The sequence below is a fragment of the Mobula birostris genome, chromosome 19, assembly GCF_030028105.1.
Source record: "Mobula birostris isolate sMobBir1 chromosome 19, sMobBir1.hap1, whole genome shotgun sequence".
Taxonomy (NCBI): Eukaryota; Metazoa; Chordata; class Chondrichthyes; order Myliobatiformes; family Myliobatidae; genus Mobula; species Mobula birostris.
Window position 1 is genome coordinate 45,618,532 of NC_092388.1, and position 21,371 is coordinate 45,639,902.

General features: G+C 41.3%; 1 protein-coding gene across 1 annotated transcript in view; it reads right to left on the bottom strand.

Annotated features, from left to right (window-relative positions):
- The window catches only part of LOC140212565 (acidic amino acid decarboxylase GADL1-like), a 70,805-nt gene extending 54,323 nt beyond the window's left edge, over positions 1–16,482 (bottom strand). The window contains exons 1-3 of the mRNA XM_072283531.1: positions 16,307–16,482; positions 2,587–2,753; positions 1,108–1,234 (exon numbers count right to left, since the gene is read on the bottom strand). Coding sequence (XP_072139632.1) covers positions 1,108–1,234; positions 2,587–2,753; positions 16,307–16,370 — 358 coding nt within the window. The 5' untranslated portion in view covers positions 16,371–16,482. The remainder of the gene's footprint in view (positions 1–1,107; positions 1,235–2,586; positions 2,754–16,306) is intronic.
- Between the last annotated feature and the right edge of the window lie 4,889 nt (positions 16,483–21,371).

Genomic DNA, 21,371 nt, shown 5'->3' on the forward strand with positions numbered 1-21,371 from the left:
CTAAAGAAATTCTTCACCTCTGTTCTCGTGAGACGTCCTTCTATCGTCCTTCTATCCTGAGACTGTGCCTTCTGGTCCTAGACTGCCCCACAACAGAAAACATCCTCTCCGCATCCACTCAACTCTACCTCAGCCTTTCAATAGTCGATCGGTTTCAATGATATTTCCCCTCCCCCCACCCCCTTCATTTGTCTAAACTCTAATGCAGAGGTTCCCAGCCTTTTCTTATCTACTATTAACCAAAGTCTGAGTATAGACCAGAGCAACCAAATGCTTCTCATACATATTCCATCTGCTACTTCTTTGCCCATTCTCCTAACGCTCACGGTGACTGCAGCCTGCCAAAAACTGCTGAAAGAATGTCTAAGGAAGGGTAAGCTGGCATTGGAGAGGGTCCAGAGGAGGTTCGTGAGAATTAATCCGGGAATGAAAGGGTTAACGCATGAGGAGTGTTTGCTGGTTCTGGGCCTGTACTCACCAGCAGAATGAAAGAGAATCTCACTGAAACCTATTGAATATTGAAAGGCCTAGACAGAATGGATTTGGAGAGGATCTTTTCTACAGTGGGGTCTCTAGGACCAGAGGGCACAGCCTCAGGATACAAGGATGTCCCTTTAGAACAGAGATGAGGAGGACTTTATTTAGCTAGGGAAAGGTTAATCTATGGAATTCATTGCCACAGATGGCTATGGAGGCCATGTTATTGGGTACACTTAAAGCGGAGGTTGATGGTTTCTTGATTACTAAGGGTGTTATGGGGAGAAGAAAGCAGAATGGAGTTGAAAGGGATAATAAATCAGCCATGATGGAATAGCAGAGCAAAATCAGTGGGCTAAATGGTCTAATTCTCCTCCTACGTCTTATGTTCTTAGGTTAACAGTCAACCGATATTGTTGAAGGGCTGCAGTCACATATTGTTGAAGCATGAGGGATATCATCCATTGGATAAATTTATGACATATATTAAAACAGTATTTTTTTTCCATTCAGTTCTGTGACTATGCCGACCATTTATGGCATCCCAGATGGGAATACCAATGAGATTATTTTCAAATGAGAAAGAAAAGTATTCTTAATGCAAAACCATTTAAAAGGAGGATCACCTACCTGTTTTAACGCTGTACTTGATAACATCCCGACATCGTTGCAGCAGTTGGTGATGGGATTCTCCTGCATCCCTCAATTCCAAGTCAAGGAGCTTCTTAAGCTCTTCAGGAGGCTGCCACTCACATACCTGCAAAACACATACAAAGTTAGGAGTACCTAGCGTGCACTAAAACCTCCAGTGGTCGGATTCAAAGATTTAGGTTGGTGAAAATATATTACTCATATGGTTTATTTTTATAAAAATATTGTCTTTAGTTCTTTTATTGTATTACTGATGATAAAACTACAAATTTAGATCAACTACAATCGATTTTCTTGGAGCATTACAGCTACACATACACAAAATGCTGGAGGAACTCAGCAGGCCAGTTAGCTTCTATGGAAATAAGTACAGTCGACGTTTCGGGCCAAAACCCTTCACACCTGCTGAAGGGTCTCAGCCCGAAACGTTGACTGTACTTTTTCCATGGATGCTGCCTGGCCTGCTGAGTTCCTCCAGCATTTTGTGTGTGTTGCTTGGACTTCCAGCGTCTGCAGATCTTCTCTTGTTTGTGAACGTAACAGTTAGCTATCTTATTGGATGGGAAGACAGAAAACTAGGTGGTAGCATTGAGATGCACCTAGTGAAGGTACATGTGTGAAGTTTACACAAGTAGTTTCGACTATAACGGTGAAAAGACAGGAAATACATGCAGGAACACAAGTTACAAATAACCACATTTACTTTAAATAGGTTACCTTAAGTAACAAATGAAAAATTATATTTTCACTATATTATAACTTACAATCATCTTATTTAAGAACTGTTTTCTGTCTATATCTCAAAATCATAGAAACAGGGTCAGATATTACAAAACTGACAACTTTTCAGAAATATTTTTTCACCCTGGCAGCAGAAGCTGTTGTAATAGTTGCACTGGCAATCTAGTTATCTGTAAGGCTTCCAAAACCAAAATAGGATGAAAATTAATAAAAAATACTGCAGTGAGTGATAAACAGAAAAGCTAAACATTGTTCTTCAGAAACTTGATTGAGGGACACGGTTGAATAATATAAACACCAGCAGGTGTTGAGATAGGAAAGATGATTAAACATTGTAACCATTTCTAAAGATGCTTAACTAGTGCATAAAGTAACACAAGGACCTTGCAGGATCAGGCTTGTGTAACATCAAGGAATCTAAAGACTGATTCAACACAATGTTATTCAATGTTAAATTACAATCATCTAAATCTACAGACAATATCCTATCTTATGAATAACAAACTGTTCTTAGATCCTTGAGGGATTTGCTGATAGTTGTTTATTCACAGACACAAAATAACCAAAACTGAAAAATAACATGCTTGTTCATTTTGATGCCTTTTGTAGCTGGGAGTTAACAAGTCCCACTGTAGCTCCAGCTCAGTAGCTAATGCTTATCTGATTACTGCCTTTGATAAATCATATTTATAGCATCGGTAATCAGAGGGCTTGTACCTTCTCATTAACATCACTGGCTTTCCTTACAGCCTCTTCCATGATGATTGGGAATGCATCTTCAACGAACTTTTCGCCTGCTTTTGCGTCCAGAAGAGGTCCATTCAACACCACCCCATCCACCAGAATTGCACCCTTCTTAAGAAGTTGGTCCTTTTTTAATTTGTCTATATTAAGAGATTGCAGGACAGTTTAGAATTTAGGAGTATGGCACCTGTCGTACATTTCCATACAGAAAACAACTCATTTTCTTGATCTCAATCAACAGTAAAACTCAAACATTCAATTAATTCGCCTTCCCCGTTGTAAAAACTTATTCTACACAAACCAACAATTACCAAAATACTTACCCCGAGAACTACACACATCAAAGGACTTGAGAGAAAATAAATTCTACCTCAGTCAATCTTACTTACAATGGTTAAAACTGGGTTGCATATTTCCCTACAGGAAATACTGGGAGCATACTAAAACCATTGTTCGCAATTTATTTTTCTTCCTCTACAGTGCCCGGTTCTGACCTTGTATTCGTCTTCAGGTCTGTCAAATAAAGAAATTAAGCTTCAAATCTGATCCAAGCTTTAAGCAGATATTGGCATTAACTAAACACGGATGGCTGTATCAAATAGTAGAAGCGTTCTCGCTGGCCTTCTGTGCATTAGCAGCTGAGCTCAGTTCAGAAATGTCTATGTCTGCTGCCCAGTGCATGACAAACTGTTGCTCATAATTTTTGGTGCGTTGAGGTGTTGAAAAGATTTTGTGGCTACCAAAATCAGCACTGCTTATATGGGGATGAAGTAAAGCCTAAATTACAATGTGTTAATGAGGTCAAGATTTCCAACAGGTAATGTCTCTCAACTCAGAATGGCCCAAATCATATTTTAAATGGCTGACGTTATGAATAGTGGAAGGAGGTAGTATCAAACAGTAACAAAACTAGCAAGTAATTGGGATTAGCTCCAGTAAACCGCTAACAGACACAATGAATCTACAAATCTCCATGTCTGTAGTGAACGTCCATGTAGCAATGGTTATAAATTATCATGTCTGAAGTCCATTCGTACTCAAATAAACATTGGCTAAATGACTAGAATACAGAATTTCAAATACAAAAAAATGCAGCCAAATTATACAATAAGAGGTGATTACTTCAAATTTAACGCATTCATCCTAACCCACTCTATATATTCTAATATAATAGATTTTATTATTTGACACGCCTGTGTGCCCAGTGCACTTCTGGCGCAGTGGGATATTAAGGCCAACCAGATTAATTATAACTGTAAACACGTTGAGTAACACATGTTTGTGATGCAAACATGTAATTACTGAGATGAAAATTGAAGCTGATGTAAATGCAGGGGGTAAATGATGCAAAGTAATACTCAGCAGATGTTTTAAGCAAGCAGTGCCCCAATGCAAAGACATTGTGCGGTTGGCAGTATTATAAATACACTAGTTTTATAAGCAGTCATATGAAAATTGGATTAAATTAATCAAGGCAGAAATATATGATGTGACTTGAATTACATGTCCTTTTAGAAATGTGAACCTTCTAATCAGATTCTGTTAGACCTGACAATCAGTGGCTTTCAAATAATATTATAAACTATAAAATAATTTAAATAGTGAACACTTCGATTCAGTAAATCTGAAAGATTTAATTTGTTTTTCATCTGGTATATGGGGAATGGAATGCATTAAAACAGGTATGAGAGTCACTTGGATATGAAAACCTGAGAAATGAGATTAAAACAGTTATATAGACATTAATTTATTAATTATAATACAGTTTAATTCATTCTGGAGAGTGAATCTCTGTTTAACATGTTCCAAAATGAACAAAGTTTTAATCATTGTCCAAAAAAGTTTTTAATTGATTGACGATAAAGTGTACATGTTAAAGAGACGATTAACTTTTATTATAATTTCCTCTCATTTTCTCTTTGGTTCTGGGCAAACCAAATCAGGATGCTTTCTATAGGACACCCAAAATACATTCTTCATGGGAAGAAGATAATAAGATTAGATTAATGTGAGGTAGTCTGGGCCGCAGCAGCAGTATCTGAAGAAAGGCCTGGCAATCTGCTTCTGCATCTTGCCACAAAAACCTTACGGACATCTACGCTATCCACAGGGTCACCATGAGTCGACGCGACTCAACGGCACTCAACAACAAGTAAGGAGAACCCAGTCATTGAACTTTCTGAACTCTTTGAACCATATGTGGTGATGCGGTTACATATGTAACCTCACTACAAATAAACATGTAATCTGAATCCACTTCAGAAAATCACGCAACTCAGAAAAAAGGCCAAAAGGGCTTCAATGCGACTGACAGGTCTTTTAAAGATTAATGTTATTCATTACCCCCCTGCTGCTTTGCCCCACAGTTCTTTTTAAGTATCTATACAACTCTACTTTGAAAGTTACTACTAAATCTGCCTGCACTGCTTTTTCAAAGAGTGCACACCAGATCATGACAACTTGCTGTATTAAATAAGAAACCTCACCTTCCCTCCTATCTTCAGCGCGACCAAAAAGTGCTGACATTTGTACATTTAAGAACACAAAGTTTGAAGTAAATTGTTTATCAAAGTACGTACATATCACCATATTTAAAGCTGAGATTCATTGTCTCGCAGGCATACGCTATAGAACAATAACCCTAAGAGAATCAAAGAAAGACCACATAAACTTGGGCGTTCAATCGGTGTGCAAAATACAACAAACTGTGCAAAAACAAAAAGAAATTATAATAAATAAATAAGCAATAAATATCAAGAACATGAGATTAAGAGTCCTTGACAGTGAGTCCATAGGTTATAGGAACATTTCAATGATGGGGCAACCGAAGTTCAGTGAAGTTATCTCCTCTGGTTCAAGAGCCTGATGGTTGAGGGGTAATGACTGCTCCTGAACCTGGTGGTGTGAGTCCTGAGGCTCTTGTATCTTCTTCCTGAGGGTAGCAGTATGAAAAGAGCATGATCTGGGTGATAGGGGTCCTTGATGATGGATGCTGCTTTCCTGTGACAACACTTCATATAGATGTGCTGAATGGTGGGGAGGGCTTTACCTGTAATGGACTGGGCTGTATCTACTACTTTTTGTATGACTTTCCACTTAAGGGCATTGGTGCTTCCATACCAGGCTGTGATGCAGCCAGTCAATATACTCTCCACCACACACCTATGGAAGTGTGTCCAAGTTTTAGATGTCATGCCAAATCTCTACGTCATGCCAAATCTCTACAGACTCCTAAGGAAGTAGAGGCACTGTGGTGCTTTCTTCATAATTGCACGTGTGCTGGGCCCAGGACAGATCCTCTGAAATGATAACACTGAGGAACTTCAAGTTGCTGACCCTCTCTACCTCCGATCCTCCGATGAGGACTGTCTCACGTATCTCTGGTTTTGTCATTCTGAAGGCAACAATCAGCTCCTTGGTCTTGTTAACATTGAATAAGAGGTTGTTGTTGTGGCACCACTCAGCTGCATTTCAATTTCCTTCCTATGAAACACCTTTGATTTAGCCTATCACAGTGGTGTCTTCAGCAAACTTGAATATGGCACTGGAGCTGTGCTTAGCCACACAGTCGTAAGTGTAAAGCAAGTAGAGCAGGGAGTTAAGCACACAGCCTTGTGGTGCACCTGTGCTGTTGGAAATTGTGGAGGAGATGCTGTTGTCAATCTGAAATGATTGGGGTCTGGAAGTGAGGAAATCAAGGATCCAATTGCACAAGCAGGTATTGAGATCAAGGTCATAATTCATTTTACTAGCAGCAATCAGAAGCATAATTTTCTACACTACTGCCTTTCACTCAACAAAGCACTGGTATTAGTATCATTTTGTTATACAGAACACAATGCATCGACCTACCAACCAAATGGATTGTTCTTGCATACTGAATATAAGAATGCCACCTACATCTTAGTACGTTACCCCAGTGATTTGGTCAAAATATTGAAACCACCAATACAAACTGCTTAAGGATTACAAATCGCAATTCATCCATATCTCTGTACCTGAATGGTGAAAAAACAAATAAGTCCTCACAATAAAGGAGAGTGTTTTCACTAAATAAATAGAAAACACTGCATCAAAGCAAAATTGGAGGGGAGAGGTGTAAATTTAAAATCCAACAGGAACTCAAAAGAGACAATAGCAAATCAGCTGCCCATTGTGCATCCAAACAATTACCTTGACTATTGGCTTCAATGGTGTATAATGTTTCATCCGCAGGTGTCCATTTTGCACCTCTACGGATTAACCATTTGAGAACAATATGCTGAAAATGCATTATAAATTTAATAGCAAGAATCAGTAGGCACCTTTTATCCAAGCAGAACAACTAATGGGTTTTACAAATTAATTAGCAGTGAAATCTACAAATCCTACAGGAAATAGGGAGAAGCTGATCAAGACAAATGCCTCAATGTACAGAAATATATTCAGAGAATATAGTGAAAGGCAAAGAGACAAATGGAAAAATACAAAGCTCGTCATTAAGTTGCTCCAGTGGGTAACAATGAGAGTCAATGCTGCAATGAAAATAAAAACCGCGTGAAACAGAGAAGACAGTCATTAGGAGTCATTATAATTAATTCCTTTAATTATTTACAAGGACGTAACTTACAATTTGCCCTGCCTATTGCACAAGTAAGGTGAACATTTTCTCACAACAAAAGGTTGCAAACAAATTATTCCCAGGAATAGTGCTTTTTCAATCTGAAGCACTAATATAAACACAAGAGGTAATTTTAGAATTATTTTAGATTGACACGTCAGAATCAAAATCAGGTTTAATTTCACCAGCACATGTCGTGAAGTTTGTTAACTTTGCAGCAGTAGAACAATGCAATACATGATAGATATAGGGAAAAAAACTGAATTACGTAAGTATATATGTGTAAGTACGTGTGTGTGTGTGTGTGTGTGTGTGTGTGTGTGTGTGTAGATATATATATATATCATTGGAGAAAAAAATAGCTTCACTGGGAAAAATGCATGCTTTTGCTTTTTGACATGTAAGAAACAGGTGCTGATAAAATCCTGTATTACTACGTTTCCATGTTATACAAAATGTAGTGACTTGAACTGCTTCTATATTTTGTCCACTGTTACATGCTAAGGACTTTTATTGATTTCATTATGAATGTCAGTGTGTTCCTGGATGAATTGAGCAAGTGTACTGTGGTGGAAGGACTGTTCAGTAAAAAGGATGCAAGGGTAGATGGTGATGGGGATAATTCCTGTGGTGGCAGGAATTGGGCAGGTGAAGCAGGTTTGATAAGCTGATTCGGTTTCATATTAAGGTGGAATTTCACAGAAACAGGGACTCCCAGCAATGAAAGTGACTGGTCTGTTAACGGACCATAGTCCGCCTGCTCCTTCTCATCCAAAGATGTGATGAACATCTTTGTTCTCCAACTGCAAACCTCCTTGCAGAATCTCTCTTTCTGGTGCATCTGCTGATCCTATAATGCAACATGTATTTTTAAATGTAAAGCAATAAAGTTTAAACTGCACAGAAAATGCTTGAGGAACTCAGCAGGTCAATCAGCCTCTCTAGAGAGAAATAACGAGGAGACATTTCAGACCAAGACCTAGCTCTAACTCTGTTTAACCTGTCAGTTCCCAATTCATCAAGAAAGCCATCATGCTCACTTTGAGTTAAGTTAAGAAACACAAAGCTAACATTCAACAATCTCTAAAGAGAACTCTTTGGAGCAAGTTAGATTTCATCATATGGGATTCCAAATATGCCTCCTTTAAACTGGGAAGTGGGTGCTCTGGCAAAAGGCTACATTCCTGTTTGAAGATAAATTTTAATTCTCCCCCCCCCCCCCCCACCACCATTCCTCAGAGTTAGAATTCCTCCCTCTTGGCTTGAAAATTCAATGCAAATTAGTCAAGATTTTCAGAGAATACCAACCTATCAGAGTCATTTGACACGTAGCTCAGAACAGAATTAATTTGACAAAATCAGTACGTGGGCAGAAAGTAGCAAACGAAACATGATATGGAAAAGTGTGGAGTGCTGTTAATGGGAAGAAAAATGCATGCCATACATAGTCCATGAATGTATTGAAACAGCTGAGGAGCACTTCAGACATAAATATTGAAAAACTTAGGAAAGCCCAGTGTCACTAGAAGGCACAGGAAATCATCCCGAACTCGATTATGCATCTCAACCACATCTTCTGTATTTTGTCAAGTTCTAAATCACTGGGATATTGAGGTAGACATTCAAGCAATCTTTATACAAAAAGTAATCAATGCTGAGAAAAAGTTCCTTAAAAGAGACTAAGATTATGGAATTATTTGTGGAGAAACTAAGTAACATATTGGATGCTTTAGAATCATCGAAGACAGAGCTTTCACCTGCACCCATCTGTGTGTGCAGCTTTCTCCTGCACCCAGAGGCATAGAAAAATAGGTGCAGGAGTAGGCCATTCAGTCCTTCGAGCCTGCACCGCCATTCAGTATGATCATGGCTGATCATCCAACTCAGAACCCTGTACCAGCCTTCCCTCCATACCCCCTGATCCCTTTAGCCACAAGAGCCATATCTAACTCCCTCTTAAATATAGCCAATGAACTGGCCTCAACTGTTTCCTGTGGCAGAGAATTCCACAGATTCACCACTCTCTGTGTGAAGAAGTTCTTCCTAATCTCTATCCTCAAACTGTGACCCCTCGTTCTGGACTTCCCCAACATCGGGAACAATCTTCCTGTATCTAGCTGCCCAATCCCTTTAGGATTTTATACGTTTCAATAAGATCCCCCCTCAATCTTCTAAGTTCCAACGAGTATAACCCTAGTTCATTCAGTCTTTCATCATATGAAAGTCCTGCCATCCCAGGAATCAATCTGGTGAACCTTCTTTGTACTCCCTCTATGGCAAGGATGTCTTTCCTCAGATTAGGGGACCAAAACTGCACACGATACTCCAGGTGTGGTCTCACCAAGACCTTGTACAACTGCAGTAGTACCTCCCTGCTCCTATACACGAATCCTCTTGATATAAATGCCAGCATACCATTCACCTTTTTCACCACCTGCTGTACCTGCATGCCCACTTTCCATGACTGGTGTATAATGACACCCAGGTCTCGTTGTACCTCCCCTTTTCCTAATCGGCCACCATTCAGATAATAATCTGTTTTCCTGTTTTTGCCACCAAAGTGGATAACCTCACATTTATCCACATTAAATTGCATCTGCCATGAATTTGCCCATTCACCCAACCTATCCAAGTCACCCTGCATCCTCTTAGCATCCTCCTCACAGCTAACACTGCCGCCCAGCTTCGTGTCATCCGCAAACTTGGAGATGCTGCATTTAATTCCCTCATCCAAGTCGTTAATATATATTGTAAACAACTGGGGTCCCAGCACTGAGCCTTGCGGTACCCCACTAGTCACTGCCTGCCATTCTGAAAAGGTCCCGTTTATTCCCGCTCTTTGCTTCCTGTCTGCCAACCAATTCCCTATCCACATCAATACCTTACTCCCAATACCGTGTGCTTTAAGTTTGCACACTAATCTCCTGTGTGGGACCTTGTCAAAAGCCTTTTGAAAATCCAAATATACCACATCCACTGGTTCTCCCCTATCCACTCTACTAGTTACATCCTCAAAAAATTCTATAAGATTTGTCAGACATGATTTTCCTTTCACAAATCCATGCTGACTTTGTCCGATGATTTCACCGCTTTCCAAATGTGCTGTTATCACATCTTTGATAACTGATTCTAGCAGTTTCCCCACCACCAATGTTAGGCTAACTGCTCTATAATTCCCTGGTTTCTCTCTCCCTCCTTTTTTAAAAAGTGGGGCTACATTAGCAACCCTCCAATCCTCAGGAGCTAGTCCAGAATCTAACGAGTTTTGAAAAATTATCACTAATGCATCCACTATTTCTTGAGCTACTTCCTTAAGCACTCTGGGATGCAGACCATCTGGCCCTGGGGATTTATCTACCTTTAATCCCTTCAATTTACCTAACACCACTTCCCTACTAACATGTATTTCCCTCAGTTCCTCCATCTCAGTGGACCCTCTGTCCCCTACTATTTCCGGAAGATTATTTATGTCCTCCTTAGTGAAGACAGAACCAAAGTAATTATTCAATTGGTCTGCCATGTCTTTGGTCCCCATAATCAATTCACTTGTTTCTGTCTGTAGGGGAACTACATTTGTCTTAACCAATCTTCTTCTTTTCACAGATCTATAACTTTTACAGTCAGTTTTTATGTTCCCTGCCAGTTTTCTCTCATAATCTTTTTTCCCCTTCCTAATTAAGCCCCTTGTCCTCCTCTGCTGAACTCTGAATTTCTCCCAGTCCTCAGGTGAGCCACTTTTTCTGGCTAATTTGTATGCTTTTTCTTTGGAATTGATACTATCCCTAATTTCCCTTGTCAGCCACGGGTGCACTATCTTCCTTGATTTATTCTTTTGGCAAACTGGGATGAACAATTGTTGTAGTTCATCCATGCAACCTTTAAATGCTTGCCATTGCATATCCACCGTCAATCCTTTAAGTGTCATTTGCCAGTCTATCTTAGCTAATTCACGTCTCATACCTTCAAAGTTAGCCCTCTTTAAGTTCAGAACCTTTGTTTCTGAATTAACTATGTCACCCTCCATCTTAATGAAGAATACCACCATATTATGGTGACTCTTACCCAAGGGGTCTCTCATGACAAGATTGCTAATTAACCCTTCCTCATTGCTCAATACCCAGTCTAGAATAGCCTGCTCTCTAGTTGGTTCCTCGACATGTGGGTTCAAAAAACCATCCCGCATACATTCCAAGAAATCCTCTTCCTCAGCACCCTTACCAATTTGGTTCAACCAATCAATATGTAGATTGAAGTCACCCATTATAACTGCTGTTCCTTTATTGCACACATTTCTAATTTCCTGTTTAATACCATCCCCAACCTCACTACTACTGTTAGATGGCCTGTACACAACTCCCACCAGCCTTTTCTGTCCCTTAGTGTTATGCAGCTCCACCCACATCGATTCCACATCCTCCCGGCTAATGTTCTTCCTCTCTATTGCGTTAATCTCCTCTCTAACCAGCAATGCCACCCCACCTCCTTTTCTTTCATGTCTATCTCTCCTGAATATTGAATATCCCTGAATGTTGAGCTCCCATCCTTGGTCACCCTGGAGCCATGTCTCTGTGATCCCAACTATATCATAATCATTAATAACAATCTGCACTTTTAATTCATCCACCTTGTTACGAATGCTCCTTGCATTGACACACAAAGCCTTCAGGCTCGCTTTTACAACTCTCTTATGACGTCAGTGAGGACCTCAACAATGGTGTTGAGACTAGCGCATGATTTAGATTTATGTGAGGGAGAGTTGCGCAGCGTCAGCCTCACTCTGTCTCCCCAATTCCCATCTGGATCCAGTGGCAAGACAGAGTCAAGATGGCTGGAGATGGGACTAGGCGCAGTGGATGACCAGGACGTCTTCTGTGTCTTGTCCTGCTCTACACATTCCACAACACTTGCAGAGACCGCCTTCTTGACCGTTGGATCTTCCATTGGTCTCGTCCGCTCAATCTGCCGGAGTCTGTCTTCACATGCTGGAATAGACAACTCCCTATCTCATTGAGGGTTTGAGACCTGTCAGCTACCCTCACCTGGTTTAGCCGGCTTGTCAAAGCCGCTGCCCAGGGTGTGGCCGCTGTCGCATGCGAACGGCTATGGGGAGCCACGGGTGACAGCTGAGTGCCAGGTGGGGACCAAAGGTGGGCTAACCACCTTGAAAAGGACATGTTCCCCCATCAGAGGTGCTACCCCTCCCTGACACCCCATACACCCTGACATCCCTGCACCCATCTACACTATTCTTTGATACACAACAATAAGGAAATGATCCAACTTTCATAATTTTGCCTAGATAGCAATGTTGATTGTGGTTGATTGTGGTAAATCTGATAAAATGCATTTACAGTTGTAGCTTGCTATGAGATGACAGATTCCTGTCGATTCTACCTGAAGTTAATAGTTTTTAGAGTGATCTAGTTCAGGGCTGGAAAAAAGTCCAGCTAGTTCAAAGTGGTAGCCCTTCATTAAAATCTATTGCTTTCAAATGGCTTTCAAATCATTTGAATCACGCTATTGAAACATACTCACAAGTAATCAACTCACTTCATCCCTATTCCGTACTGATCTTGCTAATCATTGTCTTAAATCCTTTGGAACATATATCTTCTTGGATGTTTATAAAGAAAAAGTGCTGATTTAAAATAGTATTAAAGCATGCAGGATATTTGGATAAATATTCTGCAGGCATAAATTATTCCTCATTTTAAAGCAATACATTCTGCCACTATGTTTACACTGCAAGTGCATTGTAAATTCTTATGAGTACTGCTTATGAACTTTCTACCAGCAATGGTATCACACTGGGACACTGCTGGGACCATTCACAATGTGACCTATTCATAAGTGGAGCTGTTCTACGGAACTGGAAGAGTGGTAATGAAGGGTAAAATGATTCATATTTGTACCCTCAGATGACATTGACAGTGAGCTGTGCATGGTTTCTGCATGTAGACAGTAGTAGGTGGTGCTGGTTGCTTTCCCACCCTCAGTGTGAGTACAGAGGACAATTCCTTAATGACATATTAAATGGTGTTTGCTGTATCCATCATTTTTCAGGACATTGAGAAGCGGGGACAGGGGGTGTGATGTGGTTGCCAGATAACAATAGGTGGCCCAAGAACTAGTGAATGTGATGGAGAGAACAAAGCTTGTCCTTGACTGATAAAGTCTGCCGTAGCTGGGAGGCTTGCTTTTTACTTTGCTCCTGCTATGCCTTCCCGTTTATCATTCTTTTGGATGTACATTGTGACAATATTATTTTATAATTTGTTCAAAAGCTCTGACTAACATTACAAACTGCATCAAATGATTCAAAGTAGATGTCAGCAGCCTGGATGCCTGTGACAAAATACTTCTTTAATGTACTAAAGACTCTGAAATCTGGAGTATAAATATTAAGTTAATGCTGAACTGTAATTAACTATAACGCAAGGATACAATAAATTTTCAAAAACAGACTTTTATCAATATACCACTTACACTATTTGACTAAGCCAGTAAGTCTCCAAAGTTTGATGTAACTATTAATGTTGGATCAGTTCTTTTTACTCTGTATAGGTTTGCCATTTATTGGAGTGCAGTATGTTGAATTTTTAGATATGTCCCTTGATTTGTGCAATTTGTGTCCCTCTGCTCATGATTACACAACCAAGAAGTAATTCATTACAACCAGTGTTGCATCAAACCGTATGATCAGAGCAGTAGGCACTGGACTGGAATATTCAGCCAGCCATGTCTAACATTGTTACCTTTTGTTCATCAACAAAGTAAGAAGCCTTTTTCACCAATGCATCACAGTATTTGTAATGAAGAAAGCATCATCGACTTTACTGGGACCAGTTAGATTCCTGCTCCAGGAGGACATTGTTTTTCCCCCAACATCTGGCCCAGGGGCATAGTGTTCAAACAAAAAACAAAAGGGGTTGGATCAAAATGGTGTGACTGCTGAGCAGATTCAGATTAGGAACTGAATTGGCTGGAGACTCTCAAATCTGAGCCTCTATTCCCTGGGCACTGCACGTCAATATCAAGATTGCTGCAGTCAGGGGAAATACCTTGATAATATTCTGTATCAAAAGAAATGCTGAAAATGAATCATAACGCAAATTTAAATCTGCCTTTGATTCAGCAAAGAAAGGCACAGCATTTTTGTACTTTTCTTTAGTTATTAGAATTTAATTAGGTAGCTCAGCTATCTGCCCTATTAAGTAGGTTATGGTTTATTATATAGTCCAACAAGACTTTGGAATTGGAATCCACTGAAGTAACAATCAGGAGACTAGCTCTTGACGCTGGGAGTACCCAAGCAACATATTCTTATAAATATAACACAGTAAAATTAGGCCTCTCAACTTGTGTTAAATGCAAAATTAGTCATTCGAAAAATCTAAAATAAAACGCTATTTAAAAGTTTATATAAGGAAATTGAGTACATATTATTGAAGTAATTCTAGGGGGTAGGGGCCATACTTTTATTATCTCACTGGCCCCATTATTAACTTGATCCGATCAACTGAGAGCAACAAAGGAGAAAGCAGACAAAGAGTGTGTGGTGTGTGGGGTGGGGGTGGGGGTGGGGGGGAGTGAAATAAGGTATCCGTGAAGGAAAACGGTCCACGAAGCTAATCCATACCACAGGAATCCAAAGGCCCAAGTACCTCCTCCTATTTCCCTTGCCCCCTTTTTAAACCATTGACTATCAAGACAGAGTCCTCTTAATCAATGTACATGTTTTCTCTCGCGCTGAGTCAAATCGATTGCAGTTCTGCCCAGCAGAAGTTTGTAATGAGTATGAACGAAAGCACAATCGGTTAAAAACCGCACGAAGACTCCCCCCGCCAGTCCGCCCCCCCCCAAAAATAGGTAGTTAAAATCTCCTCTATTGGTCCGTGGAGCTGCGATTATAAATTAGGGCACTGTTTCCTAATTCTATTCACTCTTCTTTTCAGCAAAGCATCGCAGCAACGTTCTCCGTTTCCTGAGAGAACAACAAAGCCAAGGAAACATTTTTTTATATATTGTACGTAGGGTGGCGTTTCCAAATAACGGACCGCCTCTTCTTGTGAATTGAGAATAACTGAACTCCAATCAGTAAAATGGTAAAGTAGAATAGATCATTTTATACACTAATTGTTTCACCAAAAATAAAAAGCACACCTTCTTAAAAGTGTGATGGTTTTTAAGATGTCTGTTAAAATCTGGACTGCTACTGATCTGAATTACAGAAGAGGCGCAATGATGAAATAAGGCTTCTTCCATGCCGCGATTTGCAGCAACGTGCGAGGCAGTTGCTTAAGCAACGCCTTCAATCTCTATGGCGACAGCGACCCATCTGTGCGTTTGAAAATAGCGGTGGAATTATGCCTACTGTGGCTGATCCCCTGCAGTTCGAGGGGAGGGGACGGGCGAGGACGAGCAGCTGGAGGAGAGGGGCTTCTCAGTTTCACACGCCTCTCGAAATAATTGTTTCCCCGCACATCCTCTCGCCTCCCAGCGAACGCAGATGTAACAAGCACCACCTTCGGGTCGGTGTAACACGAGAGGACCGCATTGTGCGAACCGGCATGGTGTTATCAAAGAAGCGGCCCATACACAATGGTCCGAATGGCCTCTTTCCGTGCCGAGGTAAAACAGGTTCAGGGGGCCAGGGAGATCCGCCTGCCTTGAAATCGACGGCTCGTTTAGTAAAGACTCAATATTTTCTCTGACCAGCAGATTAAATGCAATTACATTTATTTCAATTCGTGAACGCACACCGTCCCCTGAAACATCTGAATGTGAATTCAAAATCGGAATCAATAAAATACCCAGCAGCACATTACCAGCATCTTCAGGGTTTTATTTCAGATTTACAGCATACGCAGAATTTTGCTTTTGTGCCAAGTCATGAGTATGGTAACAATCATTTTTTAAATATCTCTGAATTGCCACAATGCTTTTCACTGAAAATAATATGCGGAAAAAAATATATAGTGCTCTCCCCCCCCGCCCCCCGCCACACACACACACACACAACCCGAGCGCTGTGTTGCATTGACACCTGTAACAGGGATACAGTTGCTGCGGCAACATTGCAAATGAACCTACCCGCAGTGGAACCGCCGCTTGCCTGACAGTCCATCATCACGACGTCGTCCCTTGTGTCTCCCATTGAAGCTGCTCCCTGCTTGCGGTCTCCGTCTTGACTCCTTCACTTGGTCGCTAACAAGAGAAAGGAAGGGAGAAGGTGGAGTAAAAAGAAACAGAGAGAGGGGTGTGGGTGAGGAGCGGAGGAGGAGTCAAAGCGAGCGGCAACTGTGGCTGGCAGGAGCTCTGACGTCAGGTTGGGAGCCACAGTCAGTGGAAAAGTACTGAGCCTCAACTGGGTGACTCTAACATAAATATATATATAAACCTAGTGGAAAAATACAGAATGTGAGACACAGAACTGGATACGTTACATGTAAATTTATATTTATATTTAAATCTAAAACACACTGTGGAAAAATACTGACAAACCTAGACAAGGCTTGAATACAATACATCTGAAAATTTATTCTGATATGTAGTTATAAAACAGTATAGCACAGAAACAGGCCCTTCAAGCCAAAATATTGAACTAATTAAATTAATATTTAAATGCCAAGATCAATTAACCCCTTCTGCTACATAATGCCTGTGTCTCTCCATTCTCCTACAATGGAACAGACAGGATTTCAATGCAGTACTCCAACCAAAGTTTCATAAAGCTTTTACAGAACCTCTTAACTCAAACTCATTACCTCAACCAATACAGGCAAGCCTGTTATACACAGTCCTTGCCACCCCATCAGTATGTGGAGCCACTTTCGGGGAACAATGGATTTGGTCCCCAAGATTCCCCTGTCTACTAACAGTGTTAAAGTTCTTGGTATGACTGTGTACTGTCTCTTACGTAAACACATATGCATTCAGTAGCTACTTTACTCAGTACAGGAGTGGTACCCAATATGGTCTTATGCTGCTGCAGCCTGTCCACTTCAAGCTTCAACTTACTGAGATGCATTCAGAGATGCTCTTCTGCACACACTCCTGTAAAACCTGTTATTTGAGTTATTGTCACGTTCCTGTTAGCCTGAACCACTCTGGCCATCCTCCGCTGACCTCTCATTAGCAAGACGCTCTCGCCCGCTGGACTGCCACACACTGGATGCTTTTTGCATCATCCTCTGTAAATGGGGGGGGGGGTAGCTGTTTTGTGTGAAATTCTCCGGATATCAGCAGTTTCTGAGATACTCAAACCATCCCGTTTGACAGAGTCACTTAGGTAACTTCCCTTCCCCATCCTGATGGTTGGTCAGAACAACTGAAACTTGTGACTAATCAGCCAATCATGTGACAGCATAAAAGCATGCTGACATGGTCAAGAGGTTCAATTGTACAGAAGGCATCTAATAAATATGTGTATTAGGTATAGCGTGTGTATGTGTGTGTGTGTGTGTGTGTGTGTGTATATATATATATATATACAGTATATCTATATATATAAATAACACACACACACACAGGATAACATAACACACTGTAGTTGGTTGTCATCCATCTGTCTCGAAGGACAGTGGGTGATGATCATCATCACCACAAGCCTGGGCAGAAGGTATGGAGATCCTGAGATACCCAGTCATCAAGATCGCCCTCTCAGCTTCACCACTGCAGTCCAAAGGAAAGCTTATGAAGCAATACGTTTGTCACCAGTTTGGCTGCTGAAGCTGCTGGAAGGATGTTCAATGTCGTCCAGCTGCCTTAGGGGCTCCACTCCGGATTTGCTGTCTGGGTCTACTCCCGTAGTCTTCGTCTCTCCTGAGGCTGCCCACAATGCGGTGGGGGCTATTTACCTGTAGCTGGGGATCTGGTTCACAAGCAGCAGGGCGTGTCCACACACCGGTGAACCTGTGTGCTATATGTGCAGGGACCAGACCTCCTTCTCGTCCTCTGTAGTTCAGCCTGAATCCAAAAGTTCCGTTTCCATGTGTCGCCAGCGAGGAGGCACTACATGAGGCTTGGGTTGGAGAGTCTGTGTACTGGCAGGGAGAGACTTACACATTCAGCATCTTTTCATGATACTGCTAGCCAGCGAAGGAAGCTGACAACGAGAGCGAGAAGCACTACCCACTACAGTACCACACTCGACGCATCACAGCGACCATAAAATACCATAACGGACAATAATGTATCACCAACAGCAGCAACCCAGCTATGGATCCCAGTGGAACACCACTAGTCACAGACCTCCTGAATCTAAAGAGCCAAGTCACCATGGATCCCAAACATCTTAATCTTCTGATGAGCTTACCATGAGTGGTCTTTCCAAACGCCTCACTAAAACCTACGTAGGCAACTTCCACTGGTCTACCTTCATCAATCATCTTTGTCACCTCCTTGAAAAACTCAAAGTAAGATAAAGCACAAAGCTATGCTGTGGTTGGGAAGGCCCTTTGCTTCAGTGAAAGGGACCTCGACGAACGTGTGGATGGTGTAAAGCAGACTGACATGCCAGAACAGATTGACATTAAGAAAGAGGCTGTGTGGAACTTTTGAGAATCATTTGTTGACACTCAGTTGTTTAGTCGAGTCCAACCCTTTGTGACCTCATGGACCATAGGATCCGTAGGGTCTTCATGGCAAGATACAAAGTAGATTGCCAGGCCTTTCCTCCGTGCAGATACTGCTACTGCCCAAGTTGGGACCCGGCTGGGTTTGATCTCAGGACCATCTGCCTGGAAGTCCAGTGCTGATGCCACTACACCACCAGCCGGCCCATTAGGATATAATGAGAATCATTAGGATATTTAAATCCACAGGGTTGAATGGGATATGTCCCAGTTTACTACAGGAAGCTTGGGAAAAGATTGTTGCACCTTTAGCAATGGTATTTGTATCCGCACATGTCACAGGAATTGTACCAGATGATTGGAAGTTGGCAATATTCCTTTAGTCAAGAAAGGGAGTAGGGACAAACTTGGGAATTATAGATCCATAAGTCTTACTCCAGTGGTGGGCAAATTATTGGAGAAGATTCTTAGAGACGGGATTTACAAGCATTTGGAGAAACATAGTCTGATCGCGGATTGTGAGCAGGGCTTTGTGAGGTGTAGGTCATGCCTCAAGACCCTGATTGGATTCTTTGAGGACGTGACAAAGCACTTTGATGAAGGCAGAGCAGTTGATGTGGTGTATATGAATTTTATTAAAGAACTTGATAATGTCCCCCATGGTAAGCTCATTTCGAAAGGCAGGAGGTAGGGGTTCCAGGGAAACCTAGCTGTGTGGATTCAGACTTGGCTTGACCAGAGAACGCAGAGGGTGGTAGTAGATGGACTGTATTCTGCCTGGAGGTTGGTGACCAGTGGTGTTCCACGGGGATCTGTCCTGGGACTCCTACTCTTTGTGATTTTTATAAATGACTCAGATGAGGAAGTGGAGGGGTGGGTTAGTAAATTTGCAGATGACACAGTGGTTAGTGGAGTTGTAGATAGTGTAGAAGATTGGCGTAGCTTACACCAGGATGTTGACAAGGTGCAGGGCTGGGCTGGGTAGTGAATTACTTCACACTTGTCCAAAGGTTGAGTTCAAGCCAGCAAAGTGCAAAGTGATTCACTGTGGAAGGTCTAGTCTGAAGGCACAATACAGGGTTAATGGCAGGAACAGTGGACCTTGGGGTCTGTGTCCACAGATCCTTCAAAATTGGCATATAAGTAGATCGGACTGATAAGAAGGCATGTGGTGTGTTGGCCTTCATTTGTTGGGGATTTGAGTTCAAGAGCCACGAGTTAATGTTCCGGCTCTATAAAACCCTGGTTAGACCCACTTGGAATATTGTGTTCAGTTTTGGTCACCTCATTAGAGGAAGGATGTGAAAGATTTAGAGAGGTGCAGAGGAGATTTACTAGGATGCTCTCTGAATTAGAGAACATGTCTAACGAGCATAGATTGAGCAGGCTAAGGGTTTTCTCTTTGGAGTGAAGGAGGGTAAGAGGTGACTTCATAGAGGTGTATAAGATGATAAGAGGCATAGAGAGAGACTGTTCTCATGGAGGAAATGGCTAATAAGAAGGGGCATAATTTTTAGGTGATTGAAGGAATGTATGGGGATGTCAGAGGTAGGTTTCTCCCCCACACAGAGAGTGGTGGGTGCGTGGAACGCCCTGCCAAGGGTAGTGTAGAAGAACACTTAAGAAATTTAGAGAGGCACATGGGTGACAAAAATGGAGGTCTACGTAGGAGGGAAGGGTTAGATTGATCTCAGAGTAGGTTATAAGCTTGGCACAACATCGTGAGCCGAAGGGCATGTGGTGTGCAGTACCTTTCCGTTTTCTAAAATGGAGTTTTGTGTGACCATTTGAAACAAATGTGCTGTATAAATAATTAAACAGGTAAATGGAAAAAGACACAAGGATGTGTTTCAATGTGGGTGTATTTGAATAACAAGCACATTTTTATACAAATCAAGTGGCATGGTACTGGATCAAACATATCCATCTGTCAACCAAAACTAATAAGCAAGGTCGGAGACTGTGTCTGCCTACGTATGAAAACATACAAGCCTGGCTAGAAAGTATGTGTCACCTGTGTCAGTATTACTTGAAAGGTACAGAAACTTGCTCTACCTACTAAAAGCATACAACTATCTGTAAACATGAAACCTGCAAATCTGTCTGGACAAGCTCTAGGATACATCCTGGCACGCACGTAAAGCATGCCAAACAGAAATGTGTGAGGGGATACATATCTATTTATAAACATGTATGCAAATAAACCTCATAAGACGGAACTAAGAAAATATTACATCCATCCAAATGAATGTGGAAAAATACGACAGACTTTTGCTTCTTCACAGAACAATTACATTATTCCAAAGGAAATATATTGAATTCCACTTATGTCTATAAAATAATCAATAAATACCATCAGTAAAATACCACTGTGATGCACTTTTGTTCATACACCTAAAAATAGATTATCCTAATTATCTTGAAAATCTCTGGGATAAATATCTACAGCTTGCTTTTGATCTCCGAAAAGACCAGCAGCAAGTCAGAAGGATAGCTTCATCATACGTTACTCTGCACTTTGCCAGTCTTCCAAAGTTCTGGTGAGAGATGAGGAGAAGCCCCATGGAAAGCCCTGGTTGACC